This window comes from Mobula hypostoma, chromosome 18, assembly GCF_963921235.1.
Source record: "Mobula hypostoma chromosome 18, sMobHyp1.1, whole genome shotgun sequence".
Lineage (NCBI taxonomy): Eukaryota > Metazoa > Chordata > Chondrichthyes > Myliobatiformes > Myliobatidae > Mobula > Mobula hypostoma.
Window position 1 is genome coordinate 49,299,184 of NC_086114.1, and position 20,981 is coordinate 49,320,164.

A 20,981-nucleotide genomic window follows, 5' to 3' on the forward strand; every position below is an offset into this window, starting at 1 on the left:
TGTATATCAGAAAAACCACGCCCCCAAAATGTAATAGCGTACAATGCAACATGTAACAGACACAGCAAACTTAACCCTTAACAGTCTGGGTGAATTCTACCTAATGAAATTAAAGAGTCCCTACGATAGCTTCTTCCTCTCTGTCATCAGATTTCTGAACAGTCCGTGAACCCATGAACATTACCTCAGCAGTATGCTCTGTTTTGGTACTATTTTTATATATTCTTATTTTAATTTATAACCTTTATTTATTGCACTTCACTGCTGCTGCAAAACAACTGTCATGATATATAAACCCGACTCTAAGCTTTCATACCTCTGCAATAAGACTATTGAACTAGTACAGTAAAATGCACTCTTGACCTAAAAATCTCTTGACGTGACCTTTGCACCTTATTCTCTGCCTGCAGTGACAAGAAAATCTGCAGATGCTGGAAATCCGAGCAACACACACAAAGTGCTGGGGGGAACTCAGCAGGCCAGGCAGCATCTATGGAAAAAAGTCCTGCTGAAGGGTTTCAGCCCTAAATGTTGACTGTACTTTTTTCCATAGATGCTGACTGGCCTGCTGAGTTCCTCCAGCATTTAGTATGTTTTTAATAATAAACCAGTTAATCGATTTTAGCAAGTTACCAATTGACCCTCGGACTGGTAGGCACCATTACATTTACAATAATAAACCAATTAATTTACATCAATAAGTCAATACCAAGCAGAGTACCCCAACTGATAGCGCGCCCCCTTTGGCGGGGTGTAAAATCGCGTCACAGCGCCCCCTTTGGCAGGATGTGGCTGAATCTGCACGACAGCTCCATTGGACGTCTCCTTGGACTCCACCTCCCTTCCTCACGTGGGGCGTCAGATCACGCGGCCGGCCGCTGTCTCTCGCGATACTAGCCCAGCGGTGCCGCAGTCCCGCGGACCGAAGCCTGACAAGCGGCGTCACAGTCTGCTCCGGCGGATCTTGCGGCACCATGGCAACGGCTCGCGGTCCCGCTCGGCTAGGCGCCGCCGTGTGCGCGCTGCTCTCGCTCTCACTGAGGCTGCAGCCGGCCCGCGGGCAGAGCGGTGAGTGCCGCGGCCTGGCCCCGGGGCCGCCGGAGAGCGGCGAGGACGGGCACCGGGCTGGAGGAGATAGAGAAGGGAGTGGGGAGGGGAGACGATGGACCAGTAGGAGCGGGAGGGTGGAGGAGGGACAGGTACGGGAAGGGACAAGAGGAACATTGGGGAAAACGGCCGGGGTTCGGCGGAAGGACCATTTGGGGACGGGAGGGGGGTAGTAAGAAGACCCTTTGGGGACGGGAGGGGGTAGTAAGAGGACCCTTTGGGGATGGGAAAAGGAGGCAGGAGGACGCTTTGGGGATGGGGAAAGGAGGCAGGAGGACGCTTGGGGGATGGGGAAAGGAGGCAGGAGGACCTTTTGGGGATGGGGAAAGGAGGCAGGAGGACCCTTTGGGGATGGGGTAGAGGGGGCAAGAGGACACTTTGGGGATGGGGAAAGGAGGCAGGAGGACCTTTTGGAGGTGGGGAAGAGGGGCAGGAGGACCTTTGGGGATGGGGAAAGGAGGCAGGAGGACCCTTTGGGGCGGGGGTGGGGGCAGGAGGACCCTTTGGGGATGGGCGAGAGGGGTCAGGCGGGCCCATTGGGGATGGGGAGAGGGGGCAGGAGGACCCTTGGGACAGGCAAGGGAGCAGGAGGTCCTATTAGAGATGGGAGGGTAGCAGGTCCATTGGGGATGATTGTGGGGTCAGGATGAATGGTGGGTAGCAGGATCTGTGAGGGTGGGAGAGAGGAATGCCTGAGAGCCTGTTGGGGAAGAGGGAAGTTCAGGAGAAACCAGGGGAGTTGCGTACCAGTGAAAGGCAGGATGAGCAGCCCAGAGAAGAGAACTAGTGCCAGAAGAGATCTGGGGAAGCACAGGGATGTGTAATGTGATCATATTGTTATGTTAGAGGTTTGGTGAAGTCTGTGGGTGTTGGGGAGAGGACTGATGGGTCTCTGCCCCGATTTGATGGCAAGATGTGAGGGGTAAAGAGGGTAGAAGACTGGGCATTCAATCAACGAGATAAGGAAAGTGAAATAGGGATTGGTAATATTGGGCATTTGGCGGACTATGCCAAGATCTGGGAAGGATAGATTGTCCTTTTCTGAATAATTGATGACCTGGTGGTTTAGCTCAAATACCCAAGATTGCTTTTAAATCTTTGTATCAGGATGCTTTATTTTGACCAGCTGTGGTTCATCACCTGCATGTTTTGTCATGTGTTTATAATTGTCAATGCAAACAAATGCAAACTCAGTACACTTAAATTCCCCTTTCTCTTTATTTGACAACCTACCTTCAATGTCTCAGTTGTTTTCCCATTTTGTGATTGTGAGCCAATTGCATGTGAAGGGTCAAAATAAAATAGCAGTTTTAACTAATGATTTTGATATTGCAGCACATTAGATTGAGAGGAGTTCTGCATATGGTGAACAGTACTGCAGTGCAATGTGATTATTTTTGACATTCTCCTTTACAATTTAAGCCACAAAATGCAAGCAAAATGGAATATTAGAATAACAAAGCTTGGGCTGGAAATTTAACATTCTAGGTTCTCAGTAGACTGATTTTGTGTAGTTTAAGGCTGTAGCAAATGCATTTGATGTCATTGTACAGAATTGTCATAAACCGCCTGGTGTGTTCCATATTCACTCATTATCAGTAGTAGATTCAGAATTTTGTTCTGTCAAAAGTGGATTGATATTGATGTCATTGTACCGATTGATGGTAAAGAAGTATCCTTGTTACAACCGTGCACTTTTGTCCTGTTAAATTGTTTTCTCTGTTTTATTTCTGAGAAGTTAATGCATTTGAGCAATTATTATGGGAAAATAATGGAAGCATGCTACGTATGGTCCCACCAACACTACCTACACTGTTAGAAATCCGCATAATGCTCTGTCATTGAAACCTGAATTGGGTCAATCTGGTGCTTATGAAGTAGGCCTAATTGTGAATGGAGGTGTATTCTGCATTCTGAGTCTTTTTGTATATTAACCCTTTAAGTTGTGCTTTTCCTTTATTTTTGGGAACTGTTCAATCTTGGCAAGGATAGAATTCATTGCTTATCCAGTTGAGGTGCTGATAATAAGCTTTCAGTCTTGAATCACTGCAGTCCTTATGAAGGTTTTTCCATTGCCATATTATGTTGGGATTGGTTTTGTAAGCAATTTAGTATATATGTGGTAGGATGCCAGTTATTTGTTGATATAATCCACTTCATTCGTGATTAAATATTAAAAATGTATTCCTACTGTCGCAAAATACTTCATGGAAAACTATCAGTAACAGTGAAGGGGTGAAACTCAGCAATAAATAGGCAGAAATCCGCTTTTAAAAAACAATGTTTTGGAAGTATTGCAACATTAATTTCTGTTCAAACTTTTGAGAAAAGACTGAATCTTGTTAAGTGTCTAATTGCAAAAGTTGCAGATCAAAACAAGTAAAATCTAAAACTATAACAATTATCTTAATGTCTGAATTAACCCTCACCAAAAATATACATAGAATTCACAACTTATTACAATTTTAGGAACTTTTATATGAATTCAGATGCCAACATTTTTTGAGATTTTGGTGAGACCAGTATTAAACATGTAAGCAAAATTCCAAGCTGTTTTTTTTGAGGTTTTTATTTAGACTCAGTCTGTCTAAATTGACAAGCAAAAATTGGAAATCTGAAATAAAAACACAAATTGTTGGAAATATTCAGCTGGTGCTTATTAAAGATATTTATTCTTTGTTCTTTTCATCCATCTCTTCTCTGCATCATAAAACACATTTGTTTTCTGAATTTTCCTGGTGAAAGGTCTCTGATCTGAAATTGTAAACCTACTTACCTGTCCATAGATACTGCCTAATTTGTGTTTTTTTTAAACCAGCAGTTTCTATTTTTATTTAGAACCAACTTTGTGTCTCTGTTTTATAATGTATTATAAAGTGGTTCAGTTTCTTTGGATGTGAAGTAGATTTCTTTACACACTGCTTTGAATTCTTTGCATGCAGGAATCCTATCATTAAGCTCAACTCTGATAACATTGACAGTCAGATTGCCTATAATAACGGCACTGTTTGTGCCTTATTCTTGCTTGAGATAAAAGAATTGTAGAATGTGGTTTATTTCTGTTTACAAGACTGCTAGGGAATCTTGCTCCTAAACAGTTTCTTAAAGGGAAAGAAGTATGTAACGTTGAAGAATGATTCAAAATCAGGTTTAATATCACTGACATATGTTGTGAAATCTGTTGTTTTGCGGCAGCAATACATTGTGTGTGTGTGTGTGTGTGTGTATATATATATATATATATATATATATATATATATATCCATATATCCATCCTTGATGGGAGGAAAATGAGAAGAGGGCATGTCTGGAGCGATGAGGATCCTTAATGAGGGATGCCACCTTTTTGAGGCTTCACCTTTTGAAGCTGTCTTGGATGCGGGGGATGCTAATGCCCATGATGGAGCTGGCTGAGTTTATAACTTTCTGCAGCTTTTTCTGATCCTGTGTAGTGGCCTCTTCATACCAGGTGGTGATGTAGCCATTTAGGATGCTCTCCACAGTATATCTGTAGAAATTTGCGAGTGCCTTTGGTGACATACCAAATCTCCTTAGGCTCCTAATGAAATATAGCCGGTATCATGCCTTCTTTGTAATTGCATCAATATGTTGTGCCCAGGGTAGATCCGCAGAGATGATGACACCCAAGAACCTGAATCTGCTCACCCTTTCTATTTCTGATCCCTCAGTGAGGACTAGTGTGTGTTATCTTGACTTCCCCTTCCTGAAGTCTGCAATCAATTTTTTGGTCTTATTGTTGTTGAATGCAAGATTGTCAATGTTTAAAGATCGGGATGGGATGTGAGTCTTGAATTTAAAAAAAAAGAGAAATTGAAACTTTTTTCACAGCACGGAAAATACTATTCAGGTTGCAGTTGACGTTATTGCTTCCAATTTTCCCATGTTTAGCTGCTCAGATATATAATGAGAGACACACGTCACCTCTATCTCTACCAAGTCTTTGCTGTCTGTGTTCTGCTGTTGAATGTGTCCTCCAAGGTGTTGTGCCACAAATTACCATTACATTGAAATAATTGTCTATTCCTAAACGTCTGTATTTACCCTATGACTTGGGAAGATCTGGTACAGTATTCAACTTTCACATGTGATTGTATTTGTTCCCTTGTAATGCATCATTAGATTTTGATCCCATTGTGAAAAAGAGAAAAAAATGCATTTGCAGCCGTTGAAAATTACTTCAAGCTACTGTACAATGTGGAATTAATCTTTTAATCCTTTTACAATTTCCTCCCTGTGGTAGTGACTTGTTTTTGAGCATTTCTGCATAAGTTGTCAGGTTAATGGCTGCATTGTAGTTGAATGACTTTGCAGCTAAGTCAAGTGTCATCTTGCCTGTTATCCCCAGGTAAGTGCTAGGAATCTGGACCTTGACATTTGTTGCTTTCCTGAACTGGGGAAGAAGAGGTTAGATGTAAAACTCAATTTGCTGAGACTTAGTGTGCACAGTGGAGAGGAAGGAAATCCCTGAACACTCCCCTGTACTGAGCAACCACACGTAAAAGGCAATACACACTGAATCAAATTTACTGTGATTCTCATCTGATCAATTGCAGTCACTGCTTGAAGTTTGCATTTTTAAACTCTGTTTGCATGCTGAGTATCTTGCTCTGTTTACATGGTGCTTTCGCTAAATCCTGTTTGGTCTTCAAATTTTGCCTCCCTGGAGTTGCCATAATTGACACAGCAGTTACAAGTGATCTGTGTCAGGTAGTTTACATTTCTCTTACATATATATCAGAAAGGCTATAGCAGTTGCTTGTGAAATGGTAGCAGGGTCAAGGGAAGCAATACCAATCTCCCATTGTATGTTCCATTTATTGGCTGTGGTATTAGTTTGAACTAAGATGATAGATTTCATCTGGTAAACCCGGAGAAATTCTACAATAGCTTTCTGCCTTCCGTTACCTGTTATTAGCTGGTAAGATGCCTTGCTTTTGAAGCCCAGTTTATGTGGCTTCTGGGTAAAAACCGGTTTGTATTGTGTGCAACTTCCACCATCTTAGTTGACTGGTCCATGCAGGGTCAGTATATGGAAAACGGTCACTTAGATTATTAGTGGCATAAAACCAAGCAAATGGTTAGTGTAAACCAGAGTTGTCTATATTGGATAAAAATATGAATTTTCATAATATCCAGGTTGAAAAGCTTTTAACCTGAATGTTAACTCTGTTTATCTTCTAGAGATGCTGCTTGATCTCTTAAGTGCTTCCTGAATATTCTGTATTTTAAAATTGTGTTTTCTATAGCTAGCCCATGTCCTTTTCCTTCTCTTCTGTCAAGCTAAAATTGCTGCTGCTTTAAAACACTATTTGTGCTGTCTAAATTATGGTGCGTTTTAGCAACCAAATTTTTCAGCAAGGGACCCTCTAATTTAGCAGCAACCGATGATTAATTATAATTGCTGCCTGTGCTGTTGGGAGTGCAGACTCACTTTACAACTCCCTGCCTCTGATATGCAAAAAGTACCATTGTCTTTGAGGGTTTTTTTGTTTTGATCACAACTCATTTAGTTTTGGTGATGAGAGCCAGAAATGTTTTCTGCTAGTGGCAAAGCAACGCAATTGAAGTGCATTGCATGTGTTTAAACGTATGTACAAAATAGTGCACCAAAGGAGCTGTGTTATGCATTCAAAAAGGTTTGAATCTCCACTGTAATGTGCTAGTAGGAATTTTCAATGTTCAAATTAAATTTAAAGTGCTAAAAATGGAATACCATGTAAACACAGTAATTGATACACTTACTGGATATTCTAAGGACCATGGTGAAACGTTCAGATATATGCAATAAAGTTACATTCTATATGTTGCAAGAATATTCAGTAGTCATTTATTATAGAATGAATTAAGTCTGTTTTTTTTTAGAAATAATGTGTGTTAACTGTTAAAATTTTGTTTTAACCATTCATATTTCACAAAGATGTGATTTAATATTTGACCAATGCAAGTTGCTACTTTGTAGTAAATATTTTTGAGAATTATCAACCAGGTACAGTATTGACAGTGTTCAACTTGATTCATTTTGAAATTATTGCAGTATTTTAATCACTCCCTAATAGCTGTGGCATCCATATACTGTAATTGTGTTCAATTTTTATCATTTATAGTTACCTTTAATAAATGTTTGTTTTCTTTTGCAAAATGCAAGCGTTTACTTTAGGAGACACAGTAATGTACATTAAGCATATCCTTCTGCTCTTAAATATCTCCTCTTGAATATCTCCTCTTTCATCATTTTGTCTTGATAGTGAAATTAACTAATGGTAATGTTTCCATTCATGTGCATACACATGTGAATGTTCTTGGGTATATTTGTATGTGTGGTTGCTACGTTGAGTTACTAAAGGTTTCGTACAATATTAACTTTTTAGGTAAGATAGTACTGTTTCATTCAGAAGAAATAATTTTCTTGAAGCCAACTAGTGTAGCAGTCATTGCAGAATAATAGTGCGTTTTATAGCAACATGCACTGCCATTGTTAGAATTTCTGCTGTGCACCTGTCTTGTACTATTCTGTTTTGAAATGTGTTGAGCTCCAGCATTTTGATCTTAGAACATGCATTTGGCATGCTGTAGAATCAAAATGCATTTCAAAAAGGTGATGGATTTTGTTCGATCAAATATGGACTCTGCAAGATGAATTCTCCAGCATAGGGATAAATTGGTGGTTTTGTTTTTTTGGTTGCTATAATTGTGTATTCTGTATTATCAGTAGTGGGACCAAAGTTTAATATTCATCCTTTAATATTATTTTTAAAAACTGAGTGTCATAATGTATAGTTTGTGTTTTGAACTGTATTCTCTCTGAATGAACTATCTCATGACTTGGTCTAGTACTTTTAAGTGACAACTTCACCACACAGTGAGGGCAGTGGACTATCTGTGGTCCATCTCAATGATGGGCAAAAGGCATCTCATGAAGGGATTATGTTAAATGAAGAACTGGGTCAAGATAGAGTAGTTGAATTCAATGTCAAGCCAGTGCAATGATAGAAATAGACAAGGAAAGAATGATCAAATCGAAGAGAGATGTTGTAAATCTGCAAATTTAAGAATGACTTGTTTCATAATTTCTATTGATAACCAGAAGAAATTAAACCACACAATTTCTTCTGGCAAGAGTAAGTTCATTTAGTTAGTAATATTTATTATAAGTGTGCTCTAAAATGTGGAACATGACTTTGCTGTGAATTACTTTAAATTACTTTAAAATAATGAACAAGCAAAATCCTGAGGTCATCAGTCATGAGGTATTTTTGTGTGGCAAACAGAAGACTTTGCAACCTGCCAGTTCTCTCCCTCTCCATCTGTTGCCCAGTTTGCCTAATGATGTGTTTGTTGATCAGGTTCTCCATTTGAGTTTCTTGGTCTCAACAATGTTCATTGAATTAATAGATGTTAGAATTGTAGTTGTAAAGTATAGAATACAAGATTTATGGAATAATATCTTTGGTGTGCAAATTGAAAAATGGTTGTACGAGATATTGGTAGGATAGTAATACACACTTAAATAGCAAATCAATAATGATTCTATGACATGCATGCATCATGAGAGAAAAATTGAAATCCCATGCTGCATTGCCAAAGAAGCTTATTCTAAAATATTACTCTGCCATAATAAACATAAATCCTGAAAATTTGATTTAGGTGTACATAAAACATTTCCCCTTTGTTTTAAACTGCTTTATTTGATCTCTCGATTCCTATTTTCAAGTACTTAGAGATTAAATACCATGCATACACAATTATTAAGGAAAGTCCGAGGTTTACTCGCAAACATAATATAGCATTTACTTTGTACTTATATTGAGCAGTTGTTTAAGTTTTTAATTGATTGCATTTACTCATTTCCCATTCAGCATTGTAAATGGCCAAAGTTGTGTTTCAGGCCTTTAAGGCTTATGCAGTGTTTAGAAATGGAACCATGTTTCCTCCTTAATAGTGGAATGCAAAATTTTTAAAAGGAAATGGCATTATTGTGCTTTATCAAAGCATAAAACTATTTGACTTTTATGCAGGATTTCAGTAGCTAAGAAGGCTTTGGAATTAACTTAAATGCTTTAATAGATACAGTTTTGCTTCAAACAGGAGTTTGAGCTTTTATCCTCCCTGTTAAGTGATATTACCTTATGTACAGTTCTGACTGGATCTGAGCTACTTGTACTTTCATGAGACATAATGGATGAATCTTGATGTTCAGTGTATTTTTAGCTTTTCCAACTGCTCTGTGTAGCTTAGATCCAGATGAGTATTTAAGTAAGCAAGGCCTACAGAACAGCAATGCAGAGCTATTTGGAAACAGGTGGCTTTTCAAACAATACAAATACAGTGCTTTAAATATTTAATTACTGGATAATTCGACCTGTATCAAATTTCTTGCACTCTTTTTAGATTTAAAATGTGAAATCTGGACATGCTCCTGCATGAATATGATGCCAGGTTTTGGTGTTATTTTAGAGATTGGATCTGGCATCTGCTGCAACAGCTTGAAAAATTCTAAAAATAGAATTAATACACAAAAAACGTTTTAACTCCAAGTGATTAAAATAAATTTGTTAACGTGTTACAAAATGAGGCTGTCCTGAAATTCTACTGCAAAACTCCCTGTAAATGCCCTGAAGGCTTTGTAATTTTGTATTTGTAATTCTAACATTTTATTCTTCAGGCATCACTGTAGCCAGTGATTAAATAGGGGAAGGAAATGTGAAGGATATGTTGTGAGCTCCAGTGTCCTATGAAATATTTACTTCAGTTCCTCCATTTCCTTTCTGTGCTAACAAAGCAAATACTGGTTGATCAGAGTGTGTCGTTTGGTAATGTGAAACTTCTAAGTTCTTACTAAGCAAGAGATAGAATACCAAGTGCCAAATTAATTGTGCAACACTGTTGCTTGCAAGTCTATTTTGCAATAGTTTCCATGCAGCTCTTAGCCACATGGTTGCTACTTCTGATTATTTTAAATTATGCAATTTTTAAACAGTTTTGGTAATTATTTCAATAAAAGACAATCTTGATTTCTCAATACTACCTTATTACATCATGTGGCATATCTCAGTGATAGTTGCAAATATGGATTGGTAGAATTTTCAATCAAAGATAGCAACTCTTTTCCCCCCTTTATTCATGGTCTTAAATGAGAATACATCAGAACAGCTCGGTGTTAACTAGCAACCCAGTTAATAGCTGGGGATTGCTCCTGAGATGGGAATACATTCTCAGTTTTTGTTTCTACTACCAGAATAAGTCTTGTGCCCAGATTGAACACAGTACCCCACTTTTGGCTGAAACTATTATTTTATTAATGTTCATCATGATTTCCATGCAATTGTATTCGATGGCTTATTCATAAAGTTCATATTCCATATGGTTTTATAACTCAATTTACCTTGTCGCCTTTAATGAATGTCACATGTAATCCCCCAGATATCTTTCCCCATCAGCCTTTTAAGAAGATGCCCATTAGTTTATATTGCCTCTTCTCATTCTTCCTATCAATAAATAGAGCTTCATATTTCTTAGCATTAAATGTCAGCTTTAGTCCATTCAACTGTCCATTTCTGCTTCATCTATTGTTACCCTGCAAATCCATGTCCAGATTGTTAATATATACGGTGGAATCTGTTTAATTGGGACACCTCAAGACCAGTGTATTTTGACCCAATTAGTTGAAGTTTCATGGAAATAGTTAAAAATATATTTTAAAAAAGGCTATTGTTTAACTAAGTCACAGATTATATATTTAAATGAAATTAGAACACTTAATGCTACTACAGTACTATAAAATTGTAGTTCTTAATACAAGTTGACCTTCACTAATCCGACTACCTGTAATCCGGTTCCTTCGATAATCCAGCACTGATTATATTTAATGTGATCCTTCGGTAATTCGGCATTTTCACTAATCCAGCGCTCCTCAGGTCCCAATGGTGCCGGATTAGTGAAGGTCGACCTGTAGTTATTGATGGAGGAATTCATCTAGTGTATACTGCTGAGTTCTTTTGATTGACTATAAATGAACAAAATCAGCACTGACACCTAGTGTAGATAATGGACTGCCTTTAAACAATGCTTTAAATGATTGTTGATAACTTCAAATTCTTCGTAGTTCCTAACTTGAAGTAGTGAAATTGTTTCATGTTCACTCTCAGCAATTTCTTGCATCTCCAAGCCCGAATGCATGAGACCGTAGTGAACAGAAGAGTTCTGAATTACCTTGCAGCTTGCTTCTCACCAACTGTCAGTAACAAAAGTTGCTGACTTTTGAACACAAACACATGTAACTGACATTATTTATAAACTTCACTCTAAGCATGGTGTTTAACGGCCACACAAGTGTATGAGACCGTTGCGTTAGAAACTTCAGCAACAGTCTCCTGTCCCAAATAAACCAAGGGAATCTTGGTTCTTTTCTCAATTAGTTTTTGTTCTTCGAGTTGTCCCAAATAAGAGGCTGTCGTGATTAACTGATGGCCCAGATAACCAGATTCCACTGTATTAAGAAAACAGCGATTCTAGTAGCAACTGGGGGAACTCCACAGTATGCTTACCTCCAGTATGAAAAACAACTTTTCACAATCACCGCTTATTTTGTGATTCTGTCAATTTTCAGTCTGTACTGCTTTAGCCACTTCTATTCCATTGCTTTTAATGTTAATGACAAGACTTTCATGTTACATTGTTTTTGTAAGTCGATATACATCACATCAATTGAATTTTTCCTCATTGATCTTCTGTTACTTCAAAAAGATCAAATTAAAAATGGTTTATTTTTAATTTTTTTTGTCAATTCACATTTTTAAGTAGATATTTATTCTGAAATATAAAGTACTGAAGACACTCAGGGAGTCGGCAATATCTAAAGAGAGAAACAAAGTTAAACTTGGATCTTTTATCGGAGTTATGAAAGGTTCTGTTTCTCTTTATACCTGTGTTGCCTGACCTTTAAGTAATCCTTGCATTTTTTTTCTCCATTTATTAAGCACTTCCCTTTTTTTCCTTTTTGGTGTTAATTCTATGTTTTTAACTCAAATTTTCTCCTCCACTAGTGAAAACAGTCCTCAAGGACCATCCCTAATTATACAGAGATTCTGAAGTTTATTGCCAGGACCTACGCAATTTTTCTTCCATTCTTTCTTCAGCTATTTAAGTTAAATTCTATCTGGACCAGCTGGTTTGGCCATGTTAAATGCATATGCCCTTTCTGGTACATCCTGTTACAGGTTTGATCCCATCCATCCCATCCAGAATCTCAATTACATCTTCCTTTACTAATAATACACCAGGATTTTAATTTAGAAATTAGTTTTCCTTCCAGAAAACTGCATGTTTGTGTCTAAATGTCCTGGTGTTAACACTTAGCATTCAGTTCCAGTTGAATATAATCTCATTCATTGAGATTGAGGTGAGATTTAGTGGATGGTGTTAAGTAGGTATAGAATTCCTTTATTAACATAGAATGTTTAATATCTTTGATTAGAGATCATTTCAGTCAATGGAAAAGAGTGAATATATGTTTGGGCACAAATTGGAAGTATATTGGAGAGGAAAGAGAGGTTGGAGATGGGGAGCTAAATGTTTTTTTTCCAGACTAGATTTGTGTCTTTAAAGCAGACAGCCTGTACAGAACGTATGCACCAAAAGCATTTATTCTGATATTTGCCACAGATTCTCTGTGCACTCCTCAGGTAGCACTATTAACAACCTATTTAACTTAATTTCCCTTTGGGATAGTTTTGTTTTTATAGACATTTTTACAATTATTGTAGAAATGTTTTGAGAAGGAATAATCTCTCACACAAAATTTAGCTTTTCCCTATGTTTCCATATGATATTGAAGGAGGCCATTTTCCCATAAGCCAGCTTTCAATTCCCACTTATTTCTCTGTAAACTGTTTTAAAATGAGTATCAGAATTGCGGTATGGTTCGTTTTGAACATGGCCATTTGCATTTAGGATATCACTTATGCATTGCTTAAATTGATGGGGAAAAACCCCATGTTGTTAATGTGAAAGCATAGCACGTATACATGGCAAATGTGCATTTCGCTTCCAGGCTTAGGTGACCTCTGTGATTCATCCAATATAAAAAAAAAATGACATTTAAACTTCCAATGAACCTATATTCATGATGATAAAAATTTGATGCTGCTGGTACTGTTGAAATCAAAACTCCTTAGGTTCATCTAGGGAGTGTAGAACAGAGCTGGTGGTCGTAAAAAAAAAATGCAAAGGAAAACTGATGTTTGGTTGTTTGGATGATTTCTCCATGAGGTTGTAAATTTCCCTGTGAGGAGCCTGTGCACCCTCAAGTGTGCTGATTGAGTTCACCTTGTCGCCACCTCCTCACTGATCTCATCAGTTCCTTCTGCTCTTCATTAATCTCAGTAACATGAGACTGTGGAAACTTCATGGTCTGAAGGTTGTCAGATTCTTTCTGTTCACAATGATCCAGCTGTGCAGTTTTTTTTCAGGAGGACACTACAATTGTTCACGGACTTTAGCAACAGATTTTCCACTGTTTATTGAAATAAGCCCTAATTGACTTATTTCATCATTAAACTTTTTTTTATTTTTAATACTCTGTGGTGCTTTGGCACCTTGGTCAAGAAGCTGGAGGTGTGACAAGGTGTTTGGAGGCAGGGGAAATAAGCACCTCAGTGGTGAATGCAGCCTGCAGCTCAGACGCTTTATTGAGGATGAGAAGGGCATTGTGTGTCAAATTCTTTATTGCCAGCCAACATTAGACTTTGTGCACAAAATAATTGTGAGCCAGTCCTCAAAAAGCACTGAAGTAATTAATGCACATTGATTATGGCTCCATAACACTGCTACCTTGAGCACACAGGAGTTCTGGGTTAAGTAAAATATTGGCTTTACTCTAAAATTCCCACTTCATTACTACAGTTGAGATGGGTCAGTTGGTCTTTCACAACCATGAAACATGAGGCAAAATATTTTTTATTAAAGGAAAATTATTTAGTTTCCAAAACAATCCATGTTTCATCTGTATCAAAATCAACTTTAGTCTTAACCTTCTGATTGACTTTGGCTAACTAACTCAGATGGAAAAATTGCTACTGTGTCTAGTCTAAAGATATGGCTTCAACCATTTTAACATATAGCCCAAGTCTCCTCTCGAATCTTTCAAAACAACTCTTGTCCACTGAAGTAGCTGCAGTTTACTGGTGAAATGGCACTAAAAAGCATAAATTGTATCTGGATTATAGTTACAACAGAATTTCCTAAAATCTAGTGTTCTGTAAAACTTGTATGGAAATTTTAGCTGAAGGAAATGAAGATTTATAATTTGCATTCCGTTCATTGGGAAAGTTGCAAAGGCTTGTTTGAAAATGTCTAAAGTAACATGGGCCCGTTAGATCATATTGCAGAAAATTGTGTATTTATTAGTGTTTGATTTTATTAAATTTACACTGTTAACATTTGTATTATAATTATATAACATTTGCTATTAACATTCTGCATCTTCATAATTCCTGAAAAGATCTCATCAATTTTTGACTTTCTCCACAAACTTTGTTTTCAAAGTTGAGTGTATCTGATGTTTTAGTTGAGTGATTTTAAGTCTTTAGCAAGTAAAGATAATCTGAGAGATCCAGCAAGATAATTTCATCAAAGGAAATAATTCTGAAATGATGAGGCAGCTTTTATAAAGTAAGACACAATATATCAGGTTAATGATCTTTTATCACAGCTGTGAAATGGAAGATATAATAGTTGCAGGGAAAGGAGGAAGGGGAAGGTAGAACACATGCAGATGTGATGGCAATGAGGTCACAGGAAAGATTAAATAATGTCATATAGGATGAAAGAGGAATAAGAACGTTTTGTGAATGACAAGATGGGTCAGGAGGAGTTGTAGCCAGAAGGTGTAAGATAATGATCTGAAATACCAAAAGAGGGGTTAAAATGATAGCTTTGTGAATGGCAGAAATGACAGGTGCTATGGCTGAAATTGTGGATAACTGTAATTGTCAAATTAATCTTGAGTCTTGAAGGCAGTAATATGCATTATTTGAAAATGTGCTTTTGTTCATTGCCTTGCATTGGGATGTTGTAGGAAGTTGGAGATGGAGATTGCAGTTTATATTTTGAAGGTCTAGATATGTTACCTTTCCAGCATTTGTATACCTGTGCTGTTTCAGTAATCATTAGTGTTCTGTTCATTCTTTCTCCAAACATGCTTTTTCTTCACTACCTTTATATCTCACTTTCATTTCATTATACAGTCATGGAGCGATATAGCATGAAAATAAGTGATTTGCTTTTGAGTCCATGTCGATCATCTAGCATCATTTAGTCATTTTGTCGTTCTCACATAGCTAAGCTCAACCCATTTTATTCTCCCCACATTCTCAGCACACTCAAAGTACGACCACACACCTTTACAAGAAGGATAATTGGCAGTACATATTTAGGCTGCCATCTTGCATTATTTTGCAATGTGAGAGGGAACCAGAACATTGAAGGAAGTCCAACTGGTCACAAGAAGAACATGCACACTCTACACATGTAGTATCGGAGGTCAGGTTTTTATTCCAGATTGGCTGGAGTTGTGGCAGCATCTCTACGAGCTGTGACAATATGCTTCCTTTTTTATTTTCAGCCCATTTGTCATTAATCTTTCCTACCCACCTCAAGTTCTCACGTTTTTATTTATTTTCTCAGCCTTATCTCAGCTTCTAGCTCTCTCGTTTTTTTTTCAGTTTTTCATGGTTTTAATGAAATATCATTAACCTGAAATCTTCGCACCATTTCTTTCTCCTCCGGTGCTGCCTGATTTATTGAGAATTTTCAGTATCTTCCATTACATACAAGATCTCCAGAGTCTTTCATGTTTTGTTTATGGAACAATAAAAAAATTAATTCACATCATTCCTGTGGCATTGATGTGGGTATTGGAAGAGATGTGACTATTCATTAGAGTTTGTCAACAAGGGGTTATGAACTTAGATCCATATTTTGCACAAAAAGGCGATAATGGATTGTTTAAACTGGCAGTTTACTTGGACACAAGCCAGAAGTTCTTGGAGCTAATCCTGTAGCTTGTTTGTAGAATTCCACATTATCTAATTTTAGTATATCAAACCTGGTGTTTGTTACTTCAGATCTACCTCATGTTTCAGGCATTTGTCTCTGGCACTGAGTACTAGTTAGTATCAGAAGTGTGCTTCTAGTGCTGTTACCTTAAAAGGGCAATAATGTGCAATACTTATAAGAGCTACCATTAAAGAGAATTCACACTTGTGAAAGGGTTTAATAATAACCTGAAACAACTTGCAAAGAAGCACAATGGACAAAGTGGCATCCTTGGTGTCACTACCAATAGGGATTTAATTTATAACAGTTAGGGGATATTTACTAGTGTTTCACATGCTTCAGTAAATTAAAATTCTCAACCGTTGCTCATGGAAGTACTTATTGTTGTGAATGCAAATCTCATTTGAGACATGCAAATCCAACTGAGGCTTAATGTTACATTTAGTTTTGTGCAGAAAATAGGTCAAATTTTACTCTTTAAAAAAAATCAAAAAAGATTTGGCCATAATGATGCTATTGTGAAAGCTTACTGGTGCAAAGTTGGCTGTCATAATTTGTGTTATATCAATGACAGCATTTTACAAGTACTTAGTTGGCAAAATTAGTTTTGATGCACTTGTGCTTAGGCCTTACCTGTGAAGACAGCGTTTTGGGAGAAAACTGGGGGAAATGTCCTCCTTGAAAGAATTTCTGAAGAAAATGGAATTTGTGGTATCTTTAATTCCTGTTGTACCATGTTTGAAGGTAGACTTTAATTAAGTTCATTGGAAGCCTGATTTAGTCATGTCTGCATGGACAGACTAAGAAACTGGACTGCTCAGTACTTGCCAAGAGCACAGTTGCATAGATCTTTGTGCTTTTGTGATTTTTTTTTAATGTCTTGTTACGTCAGATTGTTAAAATGTCCATTGAGCAAAGAATCTAGGACAAAAAAGTCAGAGTGGCAATTAAATTCACAAAAAACTAGTGCAATTTCAAACAGAACTTTCCTTATTGGGTGATGGTGTGTTCGATGTATAGTGGATTCTAGTTATTTGGGACACATCAAGACCAGTTCATTTTGACCCAATTAAACGGCTGCCCCAATTAGCTGAAGTTTCATGGAAAAATTAAAATTTATATAAAAAAAAAGACACACTACCATTTAACTGAGTAGCAAATTGTGTATGAAGTACAGAACAGAACAAGTTAGAACACTACCAATACTGCTACTATACTATAAAACTATTACTTCCCGATAGTTATTGACAGAGGAATTCATCCAGTATATACATTGCCATGGTTTTTGACTGAAAATGAACCAACTCAGTGCAGAAATCTAGTACAGATAATGAACTGCCTTTATTGCCTTCCTGCATGAACTAGTGCTGTAATCCAGCAATAAGTTTCCTGGCATTTTGGTAAGGGTCTGAATTTATTTTAGAATCAATAAAAAACAAACTTATCAAAAGTTACAGCTTTTTGAATCAGCATCTATCAACTCAAACGGATAACATAAAAGCACACACAACTGGCACCATTCTTGAAACTCTTCACTCTAAGCATAGTGTAGTGTCTATAATGACTGCACGAGTGCACTCAAATGATGTTGAGTTAGAAACTGATATGTCTCCTGTTCAAATTAATTGGCATAATTTTCCGAAATAAACCAAGGAAACAAAATTTTTGTTCTTCAAGAGTTGTCCCAAATAAGCGGTTGCCCCAATTAACCGATGGCCCAATTAACTGGAATTCCCTAATTTCAAAATATTTATCTTTCAATTTGCAGGGTGTTTCCTTATATCCTTAACAGAGAATAAATATGCTTACGTTCTTGTTAGAAAATCAGACCATCACTATTAAGCATTGTTTTTGTGTGGTTTAATGTTATTAAAATGGATATTTGCTTGAGTTATTGCCAAATCTCTACCAAAGAAGCTTGTAGGTATGCAAATTGGCGCTTTACATTCCCAGATTTACTGCTAATTCTCATTACTGTAATGTCATTGAAGTGAGCAGTTGGATTTTTTATTGTGCTACAAAGCATAATTTAATGCTAATGAAAACAAGTTGGAATAACCTTTTTGTCACCAGTGTCACCTTTGTGTGCTGTTGTCAGGATTGGCACAGGATGGATGCATGGCAATCTTTGTAAATGCGCTAGAAGTTGCTTCCTTTGAGAAGTAGCCACAACTTGTCTTCTGGACAAACTGTACTCTTCCTTCCCTCCCCGTCCCCATTTTTCCCCCATCCTGATGGGTTATTAAGATTCTCGTTACACATAGTCCTTTGAATATTTAGTTTTCTTGTTCCATGCGTAATTGGGAGTTTCAAAATAAATAACTAGGAAACAATTGACTCTCTGCAAGGATGCCTGAGCTACAATCAGGTCAGGTAATTTGGTTGGATTTTTTTCTCCTTTTCATCGTTGCTCATTTTCTCTATGAAATCAGGTCATTTATTTTAGCTGGTATTTGTTACTGCAGTTAACTCAAATGAGTCTGGATCTGGATTTGATAGATAAGATCCATGTCAGTCTATTGTGGTTAGGATATTTTTGAGTATTAGGCTTGAGATATGATACCAGTTTAAAATTAGATAACATGAGATGGAAAGGTGAGTGAGCCATTCAGTATCCTGAAACTGCCTGGTAATTCAATATGGTCCTGGCTGATGTTTTACTTCAGTGCGTCTTGCCTGCATTAATCCTGATCCCTTAATTCCTTTACTATTTAAAAATCATATCTCCTTCTCATGTCTGAGCCTCCAGGGTTGACTTGGATAAAAGAAAATCCAATAATTCCACACCCAAATGAGTGATTTAAAGCTGATCTTTTATCTTGAGGTCAGACACCCTTGCTGGGAAAGCATCAATTCTGAATCAACCTTGCCAAATCCTATTTCATTGAGATCATCTGTTATTCTACACACCTCCTATCCTAGGAATCAATCTGGTTCCATTCCTTTTATCACATATTCAAATTTTTTTCTATAGCAATACCAAGCCAGTGTACACAAATATCAGGGCCCTGAAAAATTGTTGTGCAAAATCTTGTATTCGGATACTCCTGCAGTAAAAAAAAAACTGCTTTTCGATTTGCTTACTTCCTGTACCTGCATATTAACATTGTGATTTGTTAGCAAGGACATGCAGGTTCCCTCAACAATTACGCCTTTCACTCTTTTCAATTTGGAAAGTGCTCTGCATTTCTAATTTACTTTCCCATCGCTGGATGACATCATACTTCCCACGTATTCCATTTGCTATGACCTTGCCATTTCACACAGCCCCTCAACATGCCCTTAAAGCCTGTATCTGACTGATAAACTACAAACGTATATTGCCATCCAGCTTTGTATCATCAGTAAACATGAATAAATTGGTCCCCATCCATACTATTGCAATAAGTCTCTTACCACATCTCTTCAACCCACAAATGACCTCCTTTTAACCTATCCTTTTTGTGCTGCCTTTAAGCAACATAGACAAAATGCTGGAGGAACTTAGCAGGCCAGGCAGCATCTATGGAAGAGTAAATAGTCTGTTTTGGGCCTGGCCTGCTGAGTTCTTCCAGTATTTTGTGTGCGTTGGTTTGGATTTCCAACATCTGCAGATTTTCTCATGTTTATGCTGCCTTATAATATGCAAAGTGCTAGCTTTAATAAAAGACAATAGATGTGAAACATCTTTCTCTACAGAGCCTTCTTGACCAGATGAGGGGCTCTAGCACTTTTCAGTATTGCTCATCATACTGTCTTTGTTTCCACATTGTTAATGGGGAGTGTGTGGATTTTGTTTAGGTGCAATGGGTTGGATTTTGCTTGACAATATGTCTGCATTCTTTGCTGAGCTCAAATTTGTGCTCCAAAGTCTAGTGATTTCTGGCATCAGGCTTCTGTTTTACCAACATGCCTGGTATAGAAACACTAATTCCCTTGTACAGAAAAGGCCTACAAACAATAGTGGGTGTGGCCCAATGCTTCACAGAGAAAGCCCCAACCATTGAGCACATCTACATGGAACACAGCGTCTATCACCAGTGGTCCCCACCATCCAGACCATGCTCTCTGCCATCAGGAAGAAGATACAGGAACTACACCACCAGGTTAGCAAACAGTTACTATCCCTCAGTCATCAGGCGATTACCAGAGGAGATAACTTCACTGAACTTCACTCGTCCCATCACTTCACTATTCCAACAGCCTATGGACTCACTTTCAAGAACTCTTAATCTCATATTCTCAATATTTGTTGCTATTTATTTTTGTTATTCTCTTTTTTCTCTTTTTGTATTTGCAGTTTTATTTTGCTCATTTGTTTGTCCCCTTTGTTGGGTGCAGTCTTTCATTGTTTCTATTGTGTTTCTTGTATTTACTGTGATTGTCTGCAAGTAAATAAATTTCAGGGTTGTATATGTATTGTGATAATAAATTTACTTTGAACTTTGAACATCAATTGTTGGATGTTTAGATGGATTTCTAACTGTTAGGTCATTGAGCTGAGTAATTTTGCACACTGAAATTGCAGAGCAACTTGACTTTGCACTAATCTTGTAAGTTTACAAAAATTCAGTCTGCTTATTAGCTGCTGCAGTGTGATGTGACTAGCAATTAATTCATGCTCTAAAAACAGTAGTAAGGGCAGTATTTTACTTCAAGGTAACTTTCTTGTGATTTAGTATCCAGAAATGTTTTTAGCTTCTAGGGTACATTTCATTGAAGTTGAGATACTAGGACCTGTGCACATAGTCAGTCCTTTTATGGGTATCACAACAAGTAATAATCTGGAATATTTGCTATTAAATTACTCTAATCTGATC

The 20,981-nt window shown here is 37.5% G+C and overlaps 1 protein-coding gene across 2 annotated transcripts in view; it reads left to right on the forward strand.

Annotated features, from left to right (window-relative positions):
- The first annotated feature begins 860 nt into the window (after positions 1-860).
- Positions 861-20,981, forward strand: part of nptnb (neuroplastin b) — a 62,770-nt gene continuing 42,649 nt past the window's right edge. The window contains exon 1 of one of the 2 annotated variants that reach the window (XM_063070827.1): positions 861-1,068. In XM_063070827.1, the coding sequence (XP_062926897.1) occupies positions 975-1,068 (94 nt within the window). In that variant the 5' untranslated portion in view covers positions 861-974. The remainder of the gene's footprint in view (positions 1,069-20,981) is intronic. The other variant, XM_063070828.1, reaches the window with a different exon arrangement.